The sequence below is a fragment of the Phaeoacremonium minimum genome (assembly GCF_000392275.1).
Source record: "Phaeoacremonium minimum UCRPA7 unplaced genomic scaffold PA7_03_scaffold_149, whole genome shotgun sequence".
Lineage (NCBI taxonomy): Eukaryota > Fungi > Ascomycota > Sordariomycetes > Togniniales > Togniniaceae > Phaeoacremonium > Phaeoacremonium minimum.
Window position 1 is genome coordinate 104898 of NW_006921056.1, and position 19099 is coordinate 123996.

Sequence of the window (19099 nt, forward strand, 5' to 3'; positions counted from 1 at the left end):
AAGACATGGGCCTTCTCCGAAGAAACCGTGTGTGGTGGCATGGGATATTGTTGGCTGGCTCAACAGGGAACAGGGCCCATAGGTTACAGTACGCCTGTCCCTTAGAACCTGGTTGCCGTCTCCTATAGTCTCGGACGGGACGATGAATCCTCCCCAACTGTCAGAAACAATACAGCTTCATCTCGCCTGCTCCAGGCTGTACTCCTCAGGCACGGCAGGCTTCGAATCTTCTATTCCAGCCATATGATTGACCGGATAAATGGGAGTTGCCTAAATGAAACGAGATGTGTTTTGTGGGGGATGAATTCGGCGTGGACCCCGAGCCTTGCGGGGGTCCCTTGGCGTTGAGGGTCGGCCCCCCGGCCTCCTGTAAGGTAGTGTGGGTGTGTGCCGGCGTAATGGCTTACGATGGCCCGCCAACAAGAGCTGCGCGTCCCCTATTCGCTTGGCGTCGCGTGGCAGCCAAGGGGGGCTATTGTCCGTGTTGTGTGACACGGATTAGAGCCTCGCAATTGGAGGTTGAACCGCAGCAAGATATGCACCTGCAAAGTAGTTCCTCTGCGAGATAAGGAAGACCCTGCTGGGTTGGTAAATGTGCGTAGTGATGATCGACTCTGCTGGCTCTGGCCTGCTTCAGTTCCACGATACGAATTCACTTGGAAGTCTGTATGCGAGGAGGAATGCTGATGCTCGAACCTTAAACATCCGGATGATCCTTGAGGAAGCTAGTCAAGTCCAACAGAGTGATCGCTAACGCGCCTGAGGAACGCGCAGAATCCCTGGAAGCTTGATCTCGCAGTGGCTGGCTTGGCGACCATACGGCTAAGAACGCGGCTTCAGTCTATCTCTGAGGAATCTAGACTCCCTGAAAACTTAAGGACGATAGTAAGTGAGAGCGAGGGGCATGGATCATCTAGTAGTAGAGCTAGCCCTACGCAGTAAGTGAAGAGAAGCCTGCGCTAGAAGCCGTCGAATACTGCACTCGTGGCTCCTTTTCTGGGGCACATAGAAAATCTAGGGCGCATTCGATGTGCTGTACCGCATAGAATGCAAAGCATCTTCTTCGAAGAAGTTGTACCTTTGTGTGTTGTTGTACATGCAATTACCTGCTTTGAGCGACATGTCGAATCGCCAGTTTCATTGAAGCTGCTCCAGACCATCAAGCCAGGATCCTCCTCGGGCCGCCTCAGTGTCCTCCCTGTCATAGTAGGTAAATAGACTTGAGGAACTAGCAGGTCAGCCTGTGCTGTAAGCACTGGAAGGGGGAAGACATCTTATCCGAACAGATGGACGCCGGGGTTTAGAGCGATACGAGTTTCAAGCTCCGGGCCGTAATCTACTAATCTCACCTCGAGAACCCCAGCCAACGGTAGTGCGTGTCTGTGCTACGGAAATTGTTCCTCTGCATTCTTCTAAACAAGGGGGGGCATATGGACGGCGGCCGAGGCTGAACACGATTAACGTAATGCAGCTAAGTGTAAGTCCAGGTGCTTTCTACAATACAACCATCACCTTTTGATTGAGGTGTGTGTTAGCACTGCGATGATCGGTCACATGAACATACGTTTCTCTGAATGACCATCTGCTGTGAGCGACAGCGGTATACGATGGTATCAACGATCGATTCCCAGTGTGAGGCAATAAACCATACAATTAGACAGGTTCTAACACTGAAGTCCGTACGCGGAAACGAGATCTTAAACATTTGCGGGGGAATGAACGAGACCAGTCACATTGTATGGGGTAAGAAACGAGCGTTGCCTCGGGGGGCGCTCCACTGACAGGCGAAGGACGGCCACATTTGACTAGTCACGGCTAGGTTTTGGGGGCTTGAACGACGATGATGATAGTGACCTGTGAGACACAGCGAATGATGATGCGGGCTTCAAGGTCTCGATCTCCGGGGACCTCTCATCATGGTTCGAAGCTACTTGCTCATGCAAGACGGTACTCGCCTACAGCTGGCTGGCAACCTTAAGCAGTAGCTTCTCGTTCCCTTCCCCCGACGACGCTAGATACCCTCCAAACCCCAAATCGGGTTTCTTTAGCGTCTGTACTGCATAGCAGACCTGTGAAAGGAGGGGAGGGGGAGGGGTTTTAAGAGGGCGAAGATGGAGAAAGCTAGTGCAAGCCACTCCCTCGAACCAAAATGTCATGCACTCTTCTGTCCGTGGGAAGTGATGTGTGTGCTGTACTGTAGCCTACTGTCCGCGCAGGTATGTGTGGTCTGACGATCGCACCGTCTTCAGGCAAGACGCCCTGCGGTTTCCCACGTGTGCAAGTATTGGCAATGATGTCAAGTCGACGGAGGGTGTCCCCAGCCTGCAGCAGCCAGAGCTCTCGGCGCTGAGTGCACTCTGGAGATCGCGAAGACAATTGTCATTATTGCCGGGCTCGGCGTATGTAAGGCGGAGCTTGGCTTAATGTGCCCATCTGACTGAAGCCACACACGTACCCGGAACTAGGTAGTGCTCACTCTCTCTTGAATGGAAACATGTTGAACATGATACGATGTCACAGCCCTACTGCTAGGCTTCTTCCCCTGTGCGAGGGCTCATCCGAGGCAATGGAAGTCTTGGAAGGCTTGGCTGCCCTTCCTCCTGCCGCCAACTAGTAAGGCTGCGGCGTCGCGGAAAGGGGAGACGGTGCCTCGACATCGGCAGGCCGGAGACTCACTGAGGGCCGAGGAAGCAAGCACCTGTGAGTAGCAACTCTACAGTGGACTTGGCGGTCAGAGACGAAGGAGGCTGACTGGCCTGATCCATCATCCGCCTGCGGGGAGCGGGGAGCGGAGAAGAAGATGGGCGGGTGTGAGGAGCTACTATGCAGTATTCGTTGCTGGAAGCCCCGGAACGGAATTCTGGGGTGCTCTTTTGGGTTCAATATCCAATAGTGAACTATCGAGTAAGACTCATGACCGTTCATCATGACGCTGGGACGACCATCGATGATTCTTCCTTGGCCATGATAATCCAGTAGCCTACCGTTTCCAGACAGCGCAAGCCAGCAACTTACTTTGAGCCAGGTGCAGTCGAACGGCAAGCCGGCAGCTGTAAGGTCTTGGGGGGGTTTTGGCCTACTTCCACGCCATCCGGACACACTGCCTTGAAGCACTGCCGAGGAAGGGGGGAAAATCCACCACTGGGGATTGGGCATCACCTTCCCCCTCATCGTGACAGCTCCTGTGGAGTCTAATAGTCACTACTTACTCAACACGGCGATGGACCCCAAGATCCAAGACTAGCATGCGATCGACACCCTCGGCATCGAGAAAGATGGAGCTCTTCACATCACAAGCGACAATCTTATTGATATTTCCGAGCAGGCACTAGTTTAGCTTTTGAGACTCGACTTCATCGCAGTCACCCTTAAGGCACATGGGAATGCGAGCAGTCAAAATTAATAATGGCTTGCTACCTCATCCGGGTAGGTTCAATGAGTCTGATTGTACCGTCGACAAGCTACGAAAACAAGACAGGAACGAATTGAAGAAAAATAAAAAAATAAAAATTATCGAAATAAAAGCACATGGTTATCCTGCTGCCGATTGAGGAATGAGCGCCGAGATGTGCGACGAGTTGATTGACTGTTGCACGAAATATCCCTACTTGCATATCTAGATGAGCTCCTGTGAAGACAATTCGTAGAGCGAGCCTGTTAATTACATGCACGACTCGCACACCGGCAGGACAGGGGAGCGCCTCGCCAAGCCAGGGTCTTCCTCGAAGCCAATTTGGAGAGAGAGAGAGAGAAAGGTGTACTGTACATGGGCGATACTTTTTGATGCCTTGCCACGAGACAATAGCCAAGTCAAGTCAGTATTTGAGAGACGCGCCTGGAGCCTATGAGCCTAAGCACGCCTGGCTTGCCAGTGGCTTCATGTGCCGCTGGATGCCGCTGTCGTCCAAGCCCAGGAACCCTTCAAAATGCTTACCTATGCTCACTGTGGTAGGGGTTCTTATTACCAAGGCCCTGACCGCGCAGCGTCCGAGTCTTGGCTGACATGAGGCTGCTCTTAGCTGCTTTTCTTGCGGCTCGGCATCAGACCACCTCTCTTCCGCAGCGCCGTGATGAAGAAGGCGTCAACCGGCGCCGCAATTAGAGGAGAGTAGTCAGGTTGATGGGATTGGAAAGAGGCGAAAGCCACAGGCATTTTTCTATAGGCGATCCTACAGCATCTCTGCTTGATCAATTGCCTACCTTGCGCCTCCGAGTGATCCATCACTCAGGGTAGTAGTTCTGCTGGCTGATTTCTGATATTAGGTACGGGGACAAGGTTCAAATCCCCCAAATCCAATGATCTAAAGATGTGGAAGACGCGGGACGGTGAAGCAGCGTTCAGCACCGGCCTGGGGGCTTCTTTGGTAGGCGGTGGCATCTGAATGGTTGATGAGCCGCTCTTCACTCCCGGCGAGGGCCTGGAGAGTACGGCGTAGTACTGCAGCCACATTGTCTGATTCGATGCTTCGAACTGTTTAAATGCTACCGTTCGTCCGAGAGAGACATGGGAATGGAGCAGACTAGACCCCAGGTTTTTTTGGGCGGCCCAGGGCGCATTGCGCAGTACAGGTCTGCTACATCCGTGAGTGGTTGCGAGGCACATCAGGCCATTCACCCTCAGGTCAAGGCGCTTGCTCCCAGTCATCCGGTATCTGCCCATTCCAGCAAGCCCGCCCGCTGCGCTGAGAAGGGGGGGAAATAGAAACAATAAGCCCTGTGTGTTAGCGTGTGCAACTGGCCTGCTGGCCTGTATCCGAGACAAGGCGAGATGTGTGCATCTCTCTTTGGGTGGTTCATTCCTGGTACTCCAGGCATGTGGTAAACACACATCCCATCTGACCAGGCACATACACAACACAACACAGCACATCACACAGGCACACATGAACATATCCATCACGCAGAGCTCTCATGCACTCACTCATCAGTGTCGTTGTTCCACCAGCAATTCCCCTTTCTTTCTGATATTTGTCATCAGAGGAGGAAGCCCTAATGAGCGGAGTCTTGCGAGGACGCGGTGCGAACGGCCTAATGGATGCTTCGCTCGGTGTCTTCTGACCCGCGCCTCTCTTAGTAAGGTGGATTGAATTGAGTGCGTGCGTGAGTGAGTGAGTGAGTGAATGAAATGAATGTATGGGGTTGGAGAGAGATGCAACTACTGGAGCGAGCGTTATGCAGTTAGATAGCAAGCTGGTGGGTTTTTGTTTCTTTTCTTGTTGGCCTGATGACAGAGAGACATGCGGAGAAGAAAAGCATGCTTTTGCGCTACGTGGAGCCAATACCGCCGAGATGATGTATTGCCCGTGTACCCGATGTACCGCCCTCAATTTCTGCACATCCATGACCAAAAGTATCTTTTTCTCAAAGTCCCCATTGATTCGACGAAGAGACTCGCATCCCCGGCCGCTGCACGATTCAAACCAATACGACCCTACCTCCTAGTGTACTATGCAGTAAGTAGCTCGAGTAGGTCGCTGCTCTGTCTCTTTCTCAGCAAAGCAGCCAGCCTGCCAGCCAGCCAGTCAGTCAAGGCAGTGATCAGTGATTGTGTGTCAATGTTGTGTTGCGCCGTCTCCACCTCCCGTGTTCATCATCCACCCCCGAGTCCACTGAGGGCAATCTAGTCCAGTCCAATCTTGGTCTGGCTCTCTGGGAGATGATGGGGCCCGGGCAGACTTTGCCCTCTGTGCGGGTGACGAGGTGAAAATGTTCCATCATCGCGGCCCCCCTTGTCACCCTCCACTACGACCGAACGAACCATGCCATACCGTACCGTACCATACCTTGCATACCTTACCTTACCATGCCATGCCATGCCATTATACCATGAGGTAAGTAGCTTCGTAGGAGAAGAGGTACTTGCAATACGATGCGTGTCATAGGCTGAGCTCATGTCACCACCACCCTCCTCCTGCACCAGCATGTAAGTGAGATGGCTTAACAATGGATGTCCAATCTATATATCCTTTTTAATTCTCCTCCTCCTCCTCCTCGCCCTCGCCCTCCCTCCCCCCTCCGTCCGCCCGTCCCATTCATCATCCACCCAGTAGTCGTTGGTTTGTGCTTGCTGCCTCCACTTCTTCCTTCCCCTTCCCCTTCCCCTTCCCCTTCCCCATATCCATAAACCCATCCATCCCATCCCATCCCTTGGCATTGGGATCTCCGTTGTTTCCGCCTATATCAACTGCTCTCCCCCCTCCCCGCACCAGGTGTCTCTACCTCTCCTCCTCCTCGTCTCAGCTTTCTCTCAGCTCCAGCGTCTGCGGTTTTCTACGTCGATTCCACAGCTTCCTTTGGGTTCGCAACAGACAAGGATAGCTAGCTCTCTCCTTGCCTTCATCCTCTTGTCACCTGTAGAATCTCACCTTCCCACTCGTCGACACACCCCGACATCAAAGCTGCTTTCTAGCTAGTCAGTCAGTCACAATGGCGACCACAGAGACAGCTCCCACAAACTTCGAGAAGGACACCGCCCACACGACTGGCTCACAGGGCGTCAACGGTGGCAACCAGCCGGTCCCCCGTGCCTATGACTATGGCGGCAACCCCAACGTCCACGCACACGCCGGCCAGGATGCTCGCCTTCCCGCCTTCGGTGGTGAGTTCCAGCCCGGTCTCTACAGAGCCATTGAGGGCCGCAAGTTCGCCAATCCTGCTCCTCTCGGCCTGAGCGCCTTCGCCCTGACCACCTTCGTCCTGTCCGCCGTCAACCTGCAGACCCGTGGCATTACTGTCCCCAACATTGCCGTCCCCCTGGCCTTTGGCTATGGCGGTGTTGTCCAGCTGCTTGCTGGCATGTGGTAGGTTTAGCCCGTATTCCCGGCTTCTTAGAGCAGCAGGAAACCCTGCGCTGGGAGGGTCAATTGAGAGGTTACGATGTGATATTAACCAATTGGAACAGGGAGATGGCTGTTGGAAACACATTCGGTGCCACGGCGCTGTCATCCTATGGTGGCTTCTGGATTGCCTACGCCCTGGTCCTGACTCCCAGCCTGGGTGTTGTCGATGCCTACGCCGAGGTGCCCGGCTCGGTCAACTCTGCGCTCGGCTTCTTCCTGACCGGCTGGTTCATCTTCACGACGATTCTGCTGCTCTGCACTCTGCGCTCGACCGTCATGTTCTTCATGCTCTTCTTCACGCTGGATCTGGCCTTCCTGATGCTGGCCTGCGGCGAGTATGCCAACAACAACGGCGCCAAGCATGCCGGTGTCCAGCTCGCCAAGGCCGGTGGTGGCTTCGGTATGCTGGCCGCGTTCTTGGCGTGGTACAATGCCTTTGCCGGTATTGCTGATACCAGGTGAGCACCTACCTCTCCCCCCAGCTTTTTCTATCCGCCCATTCCCACCACAAAATGAAATACAAAAAGAATCCTGTTGCTTGTCAACGGGACCCCTCAACTTTTTTCCCGCACGCCGTTCTAGCGAGCGCACAGCCAATGTCGCTAACTTGTTCACCTAACAGTAACTCCTTCTTCCTCATCCCCGTCTTCCACTTCCCATGGAGCGAGAAGGGTCGGGAGGCCCGCATGGCCAAGACGGAGCGCGAGACGGTCTAAGCGACCTGTCTGCCCACACTCCAGCAGCCGATCGCGGGCCTGGATTTGTCTTGCGTTGATTTTCGCGTTGTAATCTTACATATGGTACGGATGGCGTGACACAAGAATCGGCCCATGAGCGGCCCTTCTTGGGTCCTTTTACTCTCGCCCCACTGCGCGCGCGCGACTCACTGAATTGAAGATGATACCTGGAATGGACGTTTTTAGCTTTGGCAGGGAACTCTTTTTTGCGGCATTGCCTGGGCCGAGAAGAAAAATTGGGAAATAACGACAATTGAGCCGTCGTCATTCACGATTTGAAAAAAATATCAAAGAAAAAGCACGATCTGGAAAGTCGCGATGAAAAAGACAAGTCGCAACGGCGGCGGGTGTCGCCTGTCGCGCTATCTTTTGAGCTGTTTTCGATGGGAGGTTCTTTAGATGGCAGTGTCTTCGAGGCCCGATTATGGTGGTGCCCTCGGCCTGCAAGCTCAAAAACGCCTATCAGGACTTTAATTGATACCTTCTGATACAGATAATACCCTGTGTTGTGTATCGCCTTTATTGTGTATAATGTGTAATATCATTCGCTTCGTCTTCCTCAAATGCTCGTCTTTGAATGCTGGTGGCGCCGTAACCATGATTTTGGTCGTTTGAACATGACATCAAGTGTTGACTATTGATCAGTCCAGCTGAATCTTTCCAGATATGCTACCAATCAGGCTGTTATATTTGCAAATGTATCTGCTCAATTCAAGATATCTTCAAGGAACGAATATAATGTGTCAAGAACAGGGCGAGTGTGTATGCACTGTACGGCAAACATAGTATAGTGGGAGAAACGGTAGACTGTCAGCGTTTATCGAAATTAGCAGGCACACCCACTTGACGATAACGCTGGACCACCGTATTGTCTCCTCCAAATGTGCCTACCAACTAACATTAGGCTAACGCCAGCTCTTTTGATTGTTCAGACTCATGCCACCACACTGCGCACACCTACGACGTCTATGGTGGCTCTTCCGCAGGCAATTCCATCACCCGATTTGCTTTACCCCTGAGATTCCACGTGTTCTTCGTGTAAGATGGCTGCATCTAGCATCTGATTATCTCACCCATCCCGTTCCGCTGGGTTAGGTTAAGGAGCCCGGTGCTCTGCCTTATCCTGCATGACTTACAGCCCCAAGGTACGTACTCTGTTTACTTTCGTCATGGCTTTCCTTCTGAGTACCTGCTTGCTCCTCATGATAGCATCGATTATACCCCCTCCCTTCTCCGGGCTGCCTTATCTCAGTGCTCTACGTACTTGCTGGACCGAGTGCTCTCAGTATCTCAGGCCCTACGCCATCCATGATACAGATGCTTGTCTCTAAATCTTACGTTCCTTTTGTCTGCTCTTCACAATGTATCATTCCATCCTGTTTCCTGCGGTTCTGCATTATCGAAAACGTCCGTGGAATTTCTAGGATGTTGGCGACTATGCCGAAGTGGTGCCTGGAGCCCGAGCTCTCTTCCCCGTTCCACGTCCCAGAACTCCAGATTCAAGATCTGAGCACTCACGACTTAGTTGCTAACATACATATTCGTCTAGACTGGCCCACATGTATTGTGGACACATGATTTTGCGTTGATCGCTACGATGAAGACGACCTGTGGAGTCTTTTAGGAATCACTTTGCCTACCTTTGTCTCCTGAGGTTGGGTCGTAGACATGCCCTCAAGACGATCTCACACAAACTCTCATCATGGCTGCCTACAGTGCAAAGCCCGACGTGTCAAGGTATGTGATTCAATTATATCCGATACAGCTGAAGTGAATTAACATCTCTTAAGTGTGACCAAGGCCAGCCAGCATGTGGGAGATGTGCCAAAAAGGGGCAGGACTGCACGTATAGGCATTTGATGTCCTCCTATGACCCATTTCAGCGGTATGCGGCACCATCTCAGTCGACTCGCTCACGAGTGAACCACCGAACGTCACCCGCGGCTACAACTACATCTCTGGCCCCATCGGCATTATCTTCACGAGAGGACCATAGACCCTTCGATCAGCATTCGGTGCAAACCCTTACACCGCTTTCCCTTCGACCACTATCTGTGCCAGGCCTTGATCCTCTGACGCACCAAATATTGCACCATTATACAACAAGCTCGGGAGCATTCCTCAGTGAACCGTTTCAGAGCGGAGATGTCTTCTCAACCTTTCATGCTGCTATCGATCGCCATTTGTACGCTCATCCTTATGTCCACCACGCCGTCCTCACATATTCCGCATTGCACCTCGCATCTGTATTGCCGTCATCAATGTCCTTGCCACCTTCTATCGATTTGCCGTCCGAGGCTTCCCATCATGCGAATCCCCACCTCGTGGCTGCATTATCACATAAGGCGTCCGCCCTGGCCCATTTCCGACCCGTGCTGGAGTCTATATCATCGGAAAATTGCGAGCCGGTGCTGACAGCGTCGGGGCTACTCGTCTCGTGCGCATTCGCCATGCCTATGGTGTCGAGGAAGCATGCTATCCGTGACGAGCAAGATCCCGTCGATCTTTTGGCTCAGATCATCTCGCTGTTCCATGGAACCGTCGTCATATTCCGTATGGGCTGGGGCGGCGGCGTTCGTCCTCCTTTAGATGAGAAGTCGTCCATGGCGATCCGACGGGACGTGATTCGCGAAGCAGGGAAAGAGGCTCCCTGGCCAGAGGCTGAGGACTCCTTGCGAGAGGTGATGTCTGCGATTTCGAGGCTTGAGGATAGATCATCGCAGTCGCATGTCGGGAGGGAGGGTATTCCTGACGGAGATCAGCCGACTTTGGAGCAGCGGTTTCCCACCATCGATCGCAAGGAGATTCTCATGGATATTGCTTTGAAGCTTCGCTATGCCATGCGCCGTGTCGCCGCCGCTCGGGGAGTCTACCGTGTTGCCATTGGCTGGCTCGGCATGGTGGCACCTGCGTTCGTGGAGCGATTACAAGCGAGAGATCCTTTGGCTTTGGTCCTGCTTGGCCATTGGGTGATCTGTTTGAGAGAGACACCGCATGTCTGGTGGACGAGAGGTTGGGCAGAATGGACCGTTGCAACGATTTGCGAAGAGATTGGCCAGGGTGAGCATGGCTCATTGATGGAGTGGCCGCGCGCCGCAGTGGGAATCTCCGGAGAGAACACCCACAGGGCTGTGTCTATAGGATGAAGTTCCTCTTCTGGGCCATTACTTCGCCATTGCACATTTGGTGGGCTTGCGCTCAGTTTCGACCGGAAGAGGCTCCAGCGATGGACGCCGAATCCATTCATTCCGAAGGCATAGACTCGTCATTCACCAGCGATTGCTATCCAGTTAGCAATTGCCACTAGTTGTGGAGAGTGACTGGGCAGCTGGCCCCTGACAAGCAGCAGCGAGGTAATTCCCAAAAAGACGTCGGGATACCCCTTTCCAAAACAGGTGCCAAGGAAGAGAGGCTCATCGGCAAGCTAGCGCGCGGATGAAATTGCACTTTGTTGTAAGTATACGGTACGTGCCGAGGTGCTGAGGCTTTAACCTCACCTCCCTGAATCCATAGCATACAGCCTCAGATAAGGCGCTTTCTAGCGGACATTGTATAGTTCGATGTTCAGCAGGTTCTTCCTTCCAAGTCATGCCCCCATAGTCTTGGAACAAGGTTGAGAGCGGATAAAGTTGTGGAGTCAACTCGAAAACTTAACCGCTTCTGGAACGGGGGCATGAATTACTAGAGGCTTGCCACGACGGCGTAGCCGCAATATAAAACACTAAGTGACAGCTCCACGATAGCTTTCGCAATCTCTAATTTCAAGGATCCTCAAGGAGGTTTCAAAGTCTCCTCAGACTCCACGCTCAGCTTCTTCGAGATGTATATCTTGTTCGCTCGCCGCTCCGGTGATGAAGGTGAACTGCATTCGAGGCAGCATCCAACCATAGACATTCCTTTGCTATCTTGATTCGCGGCGTTTTGTCCGCAGCCTTTTCTTTAATTGACCATCTAGAAGCTCACAGGGCGGAAATGGGGTCTTCTACTCTTTTTACTCTGCTTCGATTTCTTGCTGTCGCTCCTTTAGTCTCGGGGGTCATGTGTCTGCCAGTCGTAGACCTTGGATATGTAAGTCTATGAGTCAAAGGTTATGAAGGCAACTGAAATTGATCATATCTATCAACAGGAACGCCACCGAGCTATCAGCCTGAATGTAAGTCGTCATATACTCTTGCTACTCCGGCCACATCTCGATGTTCTAATCGTCATAATAGGCCACCGGGGGTTACTACAACTTCTCTAATATTCGATATGGTGTTGCACCTGTGGATGATCTTCGATTCCGCGCGCCTGTTGCGCCGACCGACATCAGCTCTGCTGTTGTTAACAATGGCTCCGTTGGTCGCGTATGCCCACAGTCTACCGGCAACTGGTCCCTAATTGCACAGCAATTCTACCCAAAGTATCTGAGCGGCCAATCATTCGACTACGATACAGCTATGGCGGCTCTGCCATCATCTCCCATGGCTGTTAGTTCAGACCCGCGCACCACCGAGGATTGCCTGTTTCTCGATGTCCTTGCTCCTCAAAAGGTGTTCAAGCAGAACATCACGGGCCTTCCGGTATTAGTCTACGTATACATTTCAGATTTCACAGTGCCCCCTTTCAATAGTGGATGCTAACGTGCGGATACAGGTGTATGGTGGAGGCTATTCCTCTGGCGAGAAGACGGGCAATGGAAAATTCAACCCCGCTGGTCTTCTTCACATCAGCAACGCTAGCTTTGTCTATGTGGCAATGAATTATCGGGTAGGCGCGTTTGGTTTCCTTGGAGGGGAAGAAGTCGAAGCAGAGGGGACGCCCAATGCAGGCCTTTACGATCAGCGTCTTGCGTTTCAATGGGTGCAGGATAACATCCACTTGTTCGGCGGCGACAAGACTCGAGTCACTGTCATGGGTGGCTCGGCCGGAGCGGGATCGATTATGCATCACATAGCCTCATCTGGCGGTGCAGATGCAGGACCATTCTTCAACCAGGCTATCATGTTGTCGCCCGCGTTCCTGCCATCGCCTACCCTCACCACTCCTGAGGCTTCCTTCCGTGGATTCCTGGACATGCTGGGTGTTTCGTCTCTCGCGGAAGCCAGGCAACTAGATAGCGAGGCTCTGATCGCGGCCAATGCTATTTACATATACAGCCAATCGCCGTACGGAAGCAATCTCTTCGGACCCGCCGTTGACGGAGCCTTGGTCCCTGCCTTGCTCGGTCAGTCCCTCATGAACGGGTCCTTCCATCATAACGTCAGAATTATGGTGTCACACAACATGCTTGAGGGGCTTCTATTTACCAATCCCACTATCTCAACAACGACAGACTATACCAATATGCTAGAAGCTTCCATGCCTGACATTCCTCAAGACCAACTAGAGTACATCAACGGAACTCTCTATCCTGGAAGATTTAATGGCACTTACGGATACACGAGCGAGTTTCAGAGAGCTTTGGTCACCATCCAAGACAGCACGATTGTGTGCAACACAAATTACCTAGCAAAAGCCTTGAGCGATCAAGCATACTCATGTAAGCCGTGATCCTGCGAGAAATGTGTCGATATGTATGATTGGCTAACTTTTACATCCAGTGAACTTCAAGGTCTCGCCAGGAATTCACGGCCAGGAAACATCATATGTCTTCCAAAACGGGGTAACATCTGGAGTGAACACGATGGTAGCAGATGCTCTGCAGCAATACATAGTCAGTTTCGTCATGGATTCAATGCCAACCAGCTTTGATGGAACGCCTCTTCCTACATACGGAACGTCTTCTCGGGCGATGATGATGGCTACTACGGGCCTTACTGTGGGAACGGACGATGCTTCCAATGCAAGGTGTCAGTGGTGGCAGCAAGGTCTGTATGCGTAGAACCGCTAATGTGAGCAGGCACTCGTGGGCATAACAAATGTAGATAGTAGAACTCATCTCCGAGACAAATATGAGGCTGAATGGTGTCAAGCGCCGAATTTGGCATCAACTAATGTATAGTATGACATGACTAGCATGCTCCGTTGGCGTGCCGAATCTAGAAGCATAGTTCAGATTTAGTGTTCTTCCTTCTCCGGCGATGCCCTGGTATAATTTTGTTTCGAGTAGAGGTCCCGGAAAGCCGACTGGCGACTGAGTAGAGCTTGAGGTGCGTCGCACTCAACAAGCCTTCCATGTCTTAGAACAGCCACCCTGTCGAACCGGTCTATATACTTGAAACGATGCAAAATTGATATGATAGTGCGATCATGAAATTCAGTGTCGATCACGGTTTGCATGATAGCTTCGGTGTGCTCATCAACACTATGAAAAGAGAGATTAGCTTGCCAATACACCCCCGAAGCATAAGACGTGACGAAACTCAAAAGGATACAAAGTGAAATAACATACCTGCTTGTGCACTCGTCGAGTATTACCACTTTGCTAGGGTGCAAAAGTGCTCTGGCTAAGCACAGTAGCTGCCTCTCTCCTTGAGACCATTCGGCTCCGTTGAGTTCCCTATCCAAAGCTGAACTACCGTTATTAGACGTGTTGCTAGACGCTACTTTGTCCCGTAATCCGACCATGCGTATAGCTGCTTCTACCGACTGAGTGCTTGAGCGGCTGTGGGGATCGAGGTTGAATCGTAGAGTTCCTGGCATGAAGAATGGGTCTTGCGGGACCACATTTAGATGTGAACGGATGTTGTGCCCACCGATCATCGACAAATCCACGTCGTCAATTGCAATTTGCCCACCACTTTGCTCCACCATTTGTAGAATGGTCAGGATCAAGGACGTCTTCCCACTACCGGAAGGACCACAAAGAGCCACCTTCTCTCCGGGAGCAATGTTAAGTGTCACATGATCTAAAGCAGGCGGAGAACGAGGTCTTTGATGATTGTTAGCAGGAGAAACTCCAAATAAGGGCATGACTTACGTATAATGTGCACTAACGTCATGCAGCCGGATGGCTCCTTGGTGAGGCCAGTCCGAAGGAAGTTCAACCATACCAGGTGTCTCCGTTGGTGTCTCTTGCACAAACTGTTTGACCCGAGCTACTGCACCGATAGAAGTTTCTACATGAGTCCACGATTGAATCGTCTGTGTAAGCATCGAGTTGAGCTGCAGGACCAGGACAAGCGCCACACCAATTGCTCCATCACTCAGATTAATTGATGGAGATGTTGCAAGCGCCACAATTATAACTGCCAGAGCACCCACTATGAGATCGAGAATCAGCTGAAGCCATTGCTGAATGCAAAACAACATGTAAAACGGTCTCTGCGCTTGATCTAGTATCTCCGCATGTTGGTCGTGGAACGCCGACTTCCACCGGAAGGCACGAATAGTTGCAATTCCTTGTATGGTTTCGACGAAGTGTTTATATAAAGGTGCCTTCGCTTCGATATCGATCAGACGCACTTGCCGTGAGGTGCGAAGATAGTATCTCTGAACCATGAACAAGGCGGCTACGAGAACCGGGATAGCAGCCGTGAAGTATTTCCCAAGCACACACAAAACAACAAGTTGGACGACGCATGTTGTAATTGCTATTATACGTAGTACTTAGTTATATGTCGAGCTGCGAAAATGCAGTGAGGACTTACCTGTCGTAAACTGAATTGCATTGGTAGGAAGTCTCATATCGATTAGATCCATGTCTTGGCTGAAGCTAAATACCGATTGTTAGAGACAATGTCTACATTGAACGAATAAAGGGATTACCTACCGGTTCGTAATAGATCCGATGTCTGCTTTTTGAAATACGCTGAACGGTGCACTGCAAAGATGATGATACTGTCAGACGATACTGCATCTTATCAGGAGCGGAAGTTCACTTTCCTTATCACTGTCTTAAGGAGGTCAGAATGCATCTTAGTAGCCGTTTGGTTGATAATGTTGATGAAAAAGATCCTTGAGACTGCATTAGTTTACAAATTCTCAGACCAGTGTCAAAATACCATACCAGCATTCTCCAAGGGGTCCTGCGTTGGCTAATATCACTAAGACAGTATATACTCCGATGTACAGACCAAGTCGCTGGTTGGGTTTCTTCTCATTTGCATTCGTCCAAATGTCAATCCATATTGCTAAGAATTGTAAGGAGTCTGACGAGCTGACTTGCGGGTACTCATTGCTGCTTACTTGTCAAACTAGTAGTAACCGCCCCGAGAAGAGTAAAAGCAGCCCAAAGGCACAAGGAGATGTATCCGGCGCTCTGGAAATAATATCGATATGTGATCCAATTGCCCTCTCGCCTCTGTAGATTAGTCACGCCAGGTCCCGTAACTTCCTCGGTGGTAAGTTGTGAATCCACTGAATGCCTGGATTTAACAATTTTTCTCTCTTCGAAAGTTGTTGTATCGTTGGTCTCAGAGATTGGGTCTAAGTCATTGATATCTGATTGAAGGTTTTCAAAAGCTCCATGACTTTTAATTCTGCCATTGTCAAGAGCAATGATTGAGTCCATGAGGGACAAAATTCGCCCTGGCAGTGGTTAGTAAATTTCGATCAAGCCACCGTTGTGCAGGTCTAACTGACTATTGTGTGTTGCAATTATGACATTGACATCAAATTTTCGGAAATAGCCCTCCTCTTCGAACAAGCGAGTGATGATGATACTTGTAGTCCTGGCGTCAAGCCCGCTGGTTACATCATCTAGAATGACGATCGGAAGTCGAGAGTAAACAGCACGAGCGAGAGCCTTTAGTCCAATAGGTAGATTTGGTTAGTCACCATAATCAAAACACGGATGAATAGAAGGCATACCACACGTTGTCGTTGTCCTCCACTAAGTGATGAACCATTGCTTCCAGCAAGGGTGTGATCACCGCGATGCATTCCAACGAGATCCTCTTGCAGACAAGAGCAGGAAAGCGCATATTCATACCATTTGTCGTCGAATTCCAGACCGCCTGTGATGTTTCTGCGTATCGTGTCATTGAAAATCCAAGGTGTTTGTGAGCAGAATGCAACTCCTGATAGACGTTGTGGAGTAACATGTCCGTCATTCAATGCAGCTTCCCCAATCATACTTGCTAGTAAAGTTGACTTTCCTGATGCGACTGGCCCAGTGATGGCAGTGAAGCCACGCTGTACTTTCAAATTGATATCATGTAGAATAGAGATAGAACCACCTTCGGACCAACATATATCTGCTTGATCATAAGAGATGATAACTTCACTTAAATGACCTACTGGTAAAGTTTGCAGCTCTGTCGATTCGTGAGGGGAGTTTCTGGACACTGTTGACGATGGTTGAGGCAAGTCCGGCATCCTGATCTTTGAACAATATGCCTCAATTCTGTCGAAGCATGACACAGCCTGAAAGAATGTGGGCAATGCTTGACAGAGAATGAGAAGCGCGTGTGTAAGAAGGCCAATGAGAGAAAGCGATGTAAACGCCTGACCGGAAAGCAGTGTCTCGTCCTTCTTTACCACTGCTATGATTGCATATGCAGCAAATGTGACCAATGGAGCTACAGTGGCCGGGGCGTTGGCTGATAGCATGTCGTTAGAGCACGTATTTCGAAGAGCGGGTGTAGGTTATCGAAAACACTTACAAATCATGATTCGCCAGATGCGCAAGACTCGGAACTTCTCAGATGTCTGCAGCTCAACTGTCCTCAACTTGAGGATTAGCTCCGCCATGACGTTTGTCAGTCCGAGCATTTTGACTGCCTTCACGTCACTTAGCATTTTGATTGTTACTGCGATTCTCTCCTGTACCCGTTCGTTCCAGGCCCGTTGCGCAGGTCCAAACCGAGCAGCTACATGAGACGCGCCAACAACAGACGCTATGTAATAATATCAGCCTTGAAGGGAGCGGCACCAAAACATAAAGAGATAACACGTGTATTGAGTACTCACCCACACAGACAACCAGCGGCACCAAGGCTGCATATGAGATTTGACGGGCTAAGAACCAGGTTGCAACACCAACTTCAAGACATGAAGCCCACAGCTCATGAAACTGAGCCAAAGCATCAACTATGCGCTCTACATCAGTCCCCATCAAGGTGACGGCCGCTGAGTCGGTCACATCACAGCCTCGTAAGTCAGTTGTCTGTCGGTATATCTGAGCCGTTAGACTGGACCGGATCCTGGCGATCACACGGTAGGTTTGCCGCCAATATACTGCTCGAGTCACCTAAATCCTAATTGTCACCACAGTTGTTCTTTATTTGCAGTTGTCGGTTGTTCACTTACGGCTATCCCAATGTACACGAGAACGAAGGCACCGACAAGAGCCGGGCCATATACCTTTGTATCGTCGTCTTTTCCCTGTCCAGAATTTAGATACAAAACTGAAGCATTGACTAAAAAGGGTTGGCAGAACGTGAACGCAGCTAGGGCGAGGCGCGGCATTACAGCTGATAAAACTGGCCAGTGATTTGCGAAGAAGGCTGCGCGGAGAAGACGGTGTCGACCCTGGATACTATTCCATGATCTGTTCAAGTCTGTCCACGTGGATTGTTCTTGAAGATCTGTATCCACTTTTGGGATGTCATCGAGTTGTAAAAGCTTTGAATATCCGGCTTGGAAGAGAGGGAGCACCCATATGAAGAAGCTTTTGCCCCAGAAACCTGTCATTTCCTCCAAAGATATGCCTCGGTAGCTCGGACGCAAAAACCTAGTCTTTTTGAGGGATTCGACGAAAGCGATGATCGTTGTGACGGTAAAAATCGCTGTCCAAAGACCTTTGGGGACACTGGCAGAAGATAAGAGCCATAGTGAGCGAAGGCGTGGTATGAAGAGGATCGAAGAGATAGAGAAGTATAGGACCAGCATGTCTGAAGGCTGCACGGATCGCTGATCCTCCATGAATGACTGAAGAGCTGCGGTCAGGGTTGCAGAAATGCTCAAAACGCTGGAGGCGACAGAGAGTCTGGTATACAGACGACGTTCCTGCAGCCTAAAAGCCAGAAATAGGACATGAAGGACGAATAGTACGCTCAAGAAAGACTATGGGATGATTAGCGTTTGATGCTTCTGTATCTAGAAGAGAGCAAAATATACTAATTTCCATATCGCCAACTTGTACGATGTTGTCTTGACAGTTGTCTTCCGTAGAACCTGAAGACGCATTGGAAGCAGTAGAAGAAAGACGGCAGCTGGAAGGGCAACGAAGAAGCCATCCTCAAACAGAAGCGTGAAGTCAAAAGATCGGCACGCTATAGCTACACGAGGACCAAAAGTATCATCATGAGTGATTGAACAGCGGTCAGACGGCACTATCCTCAATGCCATTGTTGCGAGCCACGCCGGCAGCAGGCGTTGCTTGCTTCGCAGCGAGGACCTAGTTGTAGAGGGAATAATATGACTGTGTGTGAGACTCTGAATAATTGAAGAGCCAATTGAAGGCGGAGACTCTTGTCTCCTTGACCTTGTATTGAGAATCTGAGAATTAGTTTCTCGATCCTACACTCTAAAAATGTGTGGTTTCTAACTAGAAACACCATAATTCTGCCTGGAGGTGAAAGTGTGAAAGGCTGACGTCTCATCAAAGGCTCATCTTGCGTTATCGCCTTAGCTCGGAAGCAATAAGACCTTCCACAT

At 50.7% G+C, this 19099-nt stretch overlaps 2 protein-coding genes across 2 annotated transcripts; both read left to right on the forward strand.

Annotated features, from left to right (window-relative positions):
* Window positions 1-6426: 6426 nt before the first annotated feature.
* UCRPA7_2115 (putative gpr fun34 family protein) lies at window positions 6427-7555 on the forward strand (the record flags this gene model as incomplete). Its single annotated transcript, XM_007914690.1, has 3 exons — window positions 6427-6800; window positions 6902-7297; window positions 7462-7555. The coding sequence occupies 3 exons, from the start codon at window positions 6427-6429 to the stop codon at window positions 7553-7555; spliced, it is 864 nt and encodes a 287-aa protein (XP_007912881.1).
* Window positions 7556-11666: 4111 nt separating this feature from the next.
* UCRPA7_2116 (putative carboxylesterase family protein) lies at window positions 11667-13439 on the forward strand (the record flags this gene model as incomplete). Its single annotated transcript, XM_007914691.1, has 5 exons — window positions 11667-11729; window positions 11791-12144; window positions 12212-12325; window positions 12425-13097; window positions 13159-13439. 5 exons carry the CDS (start codon window positions 11667-11669, stop codon window positions 13437-13439), a joined length of 1485 nt encoding a protein of 494 aa, XP_007912882.1.
* Window positions 13440-19099: the final 5660 nt, after the last annotated feature.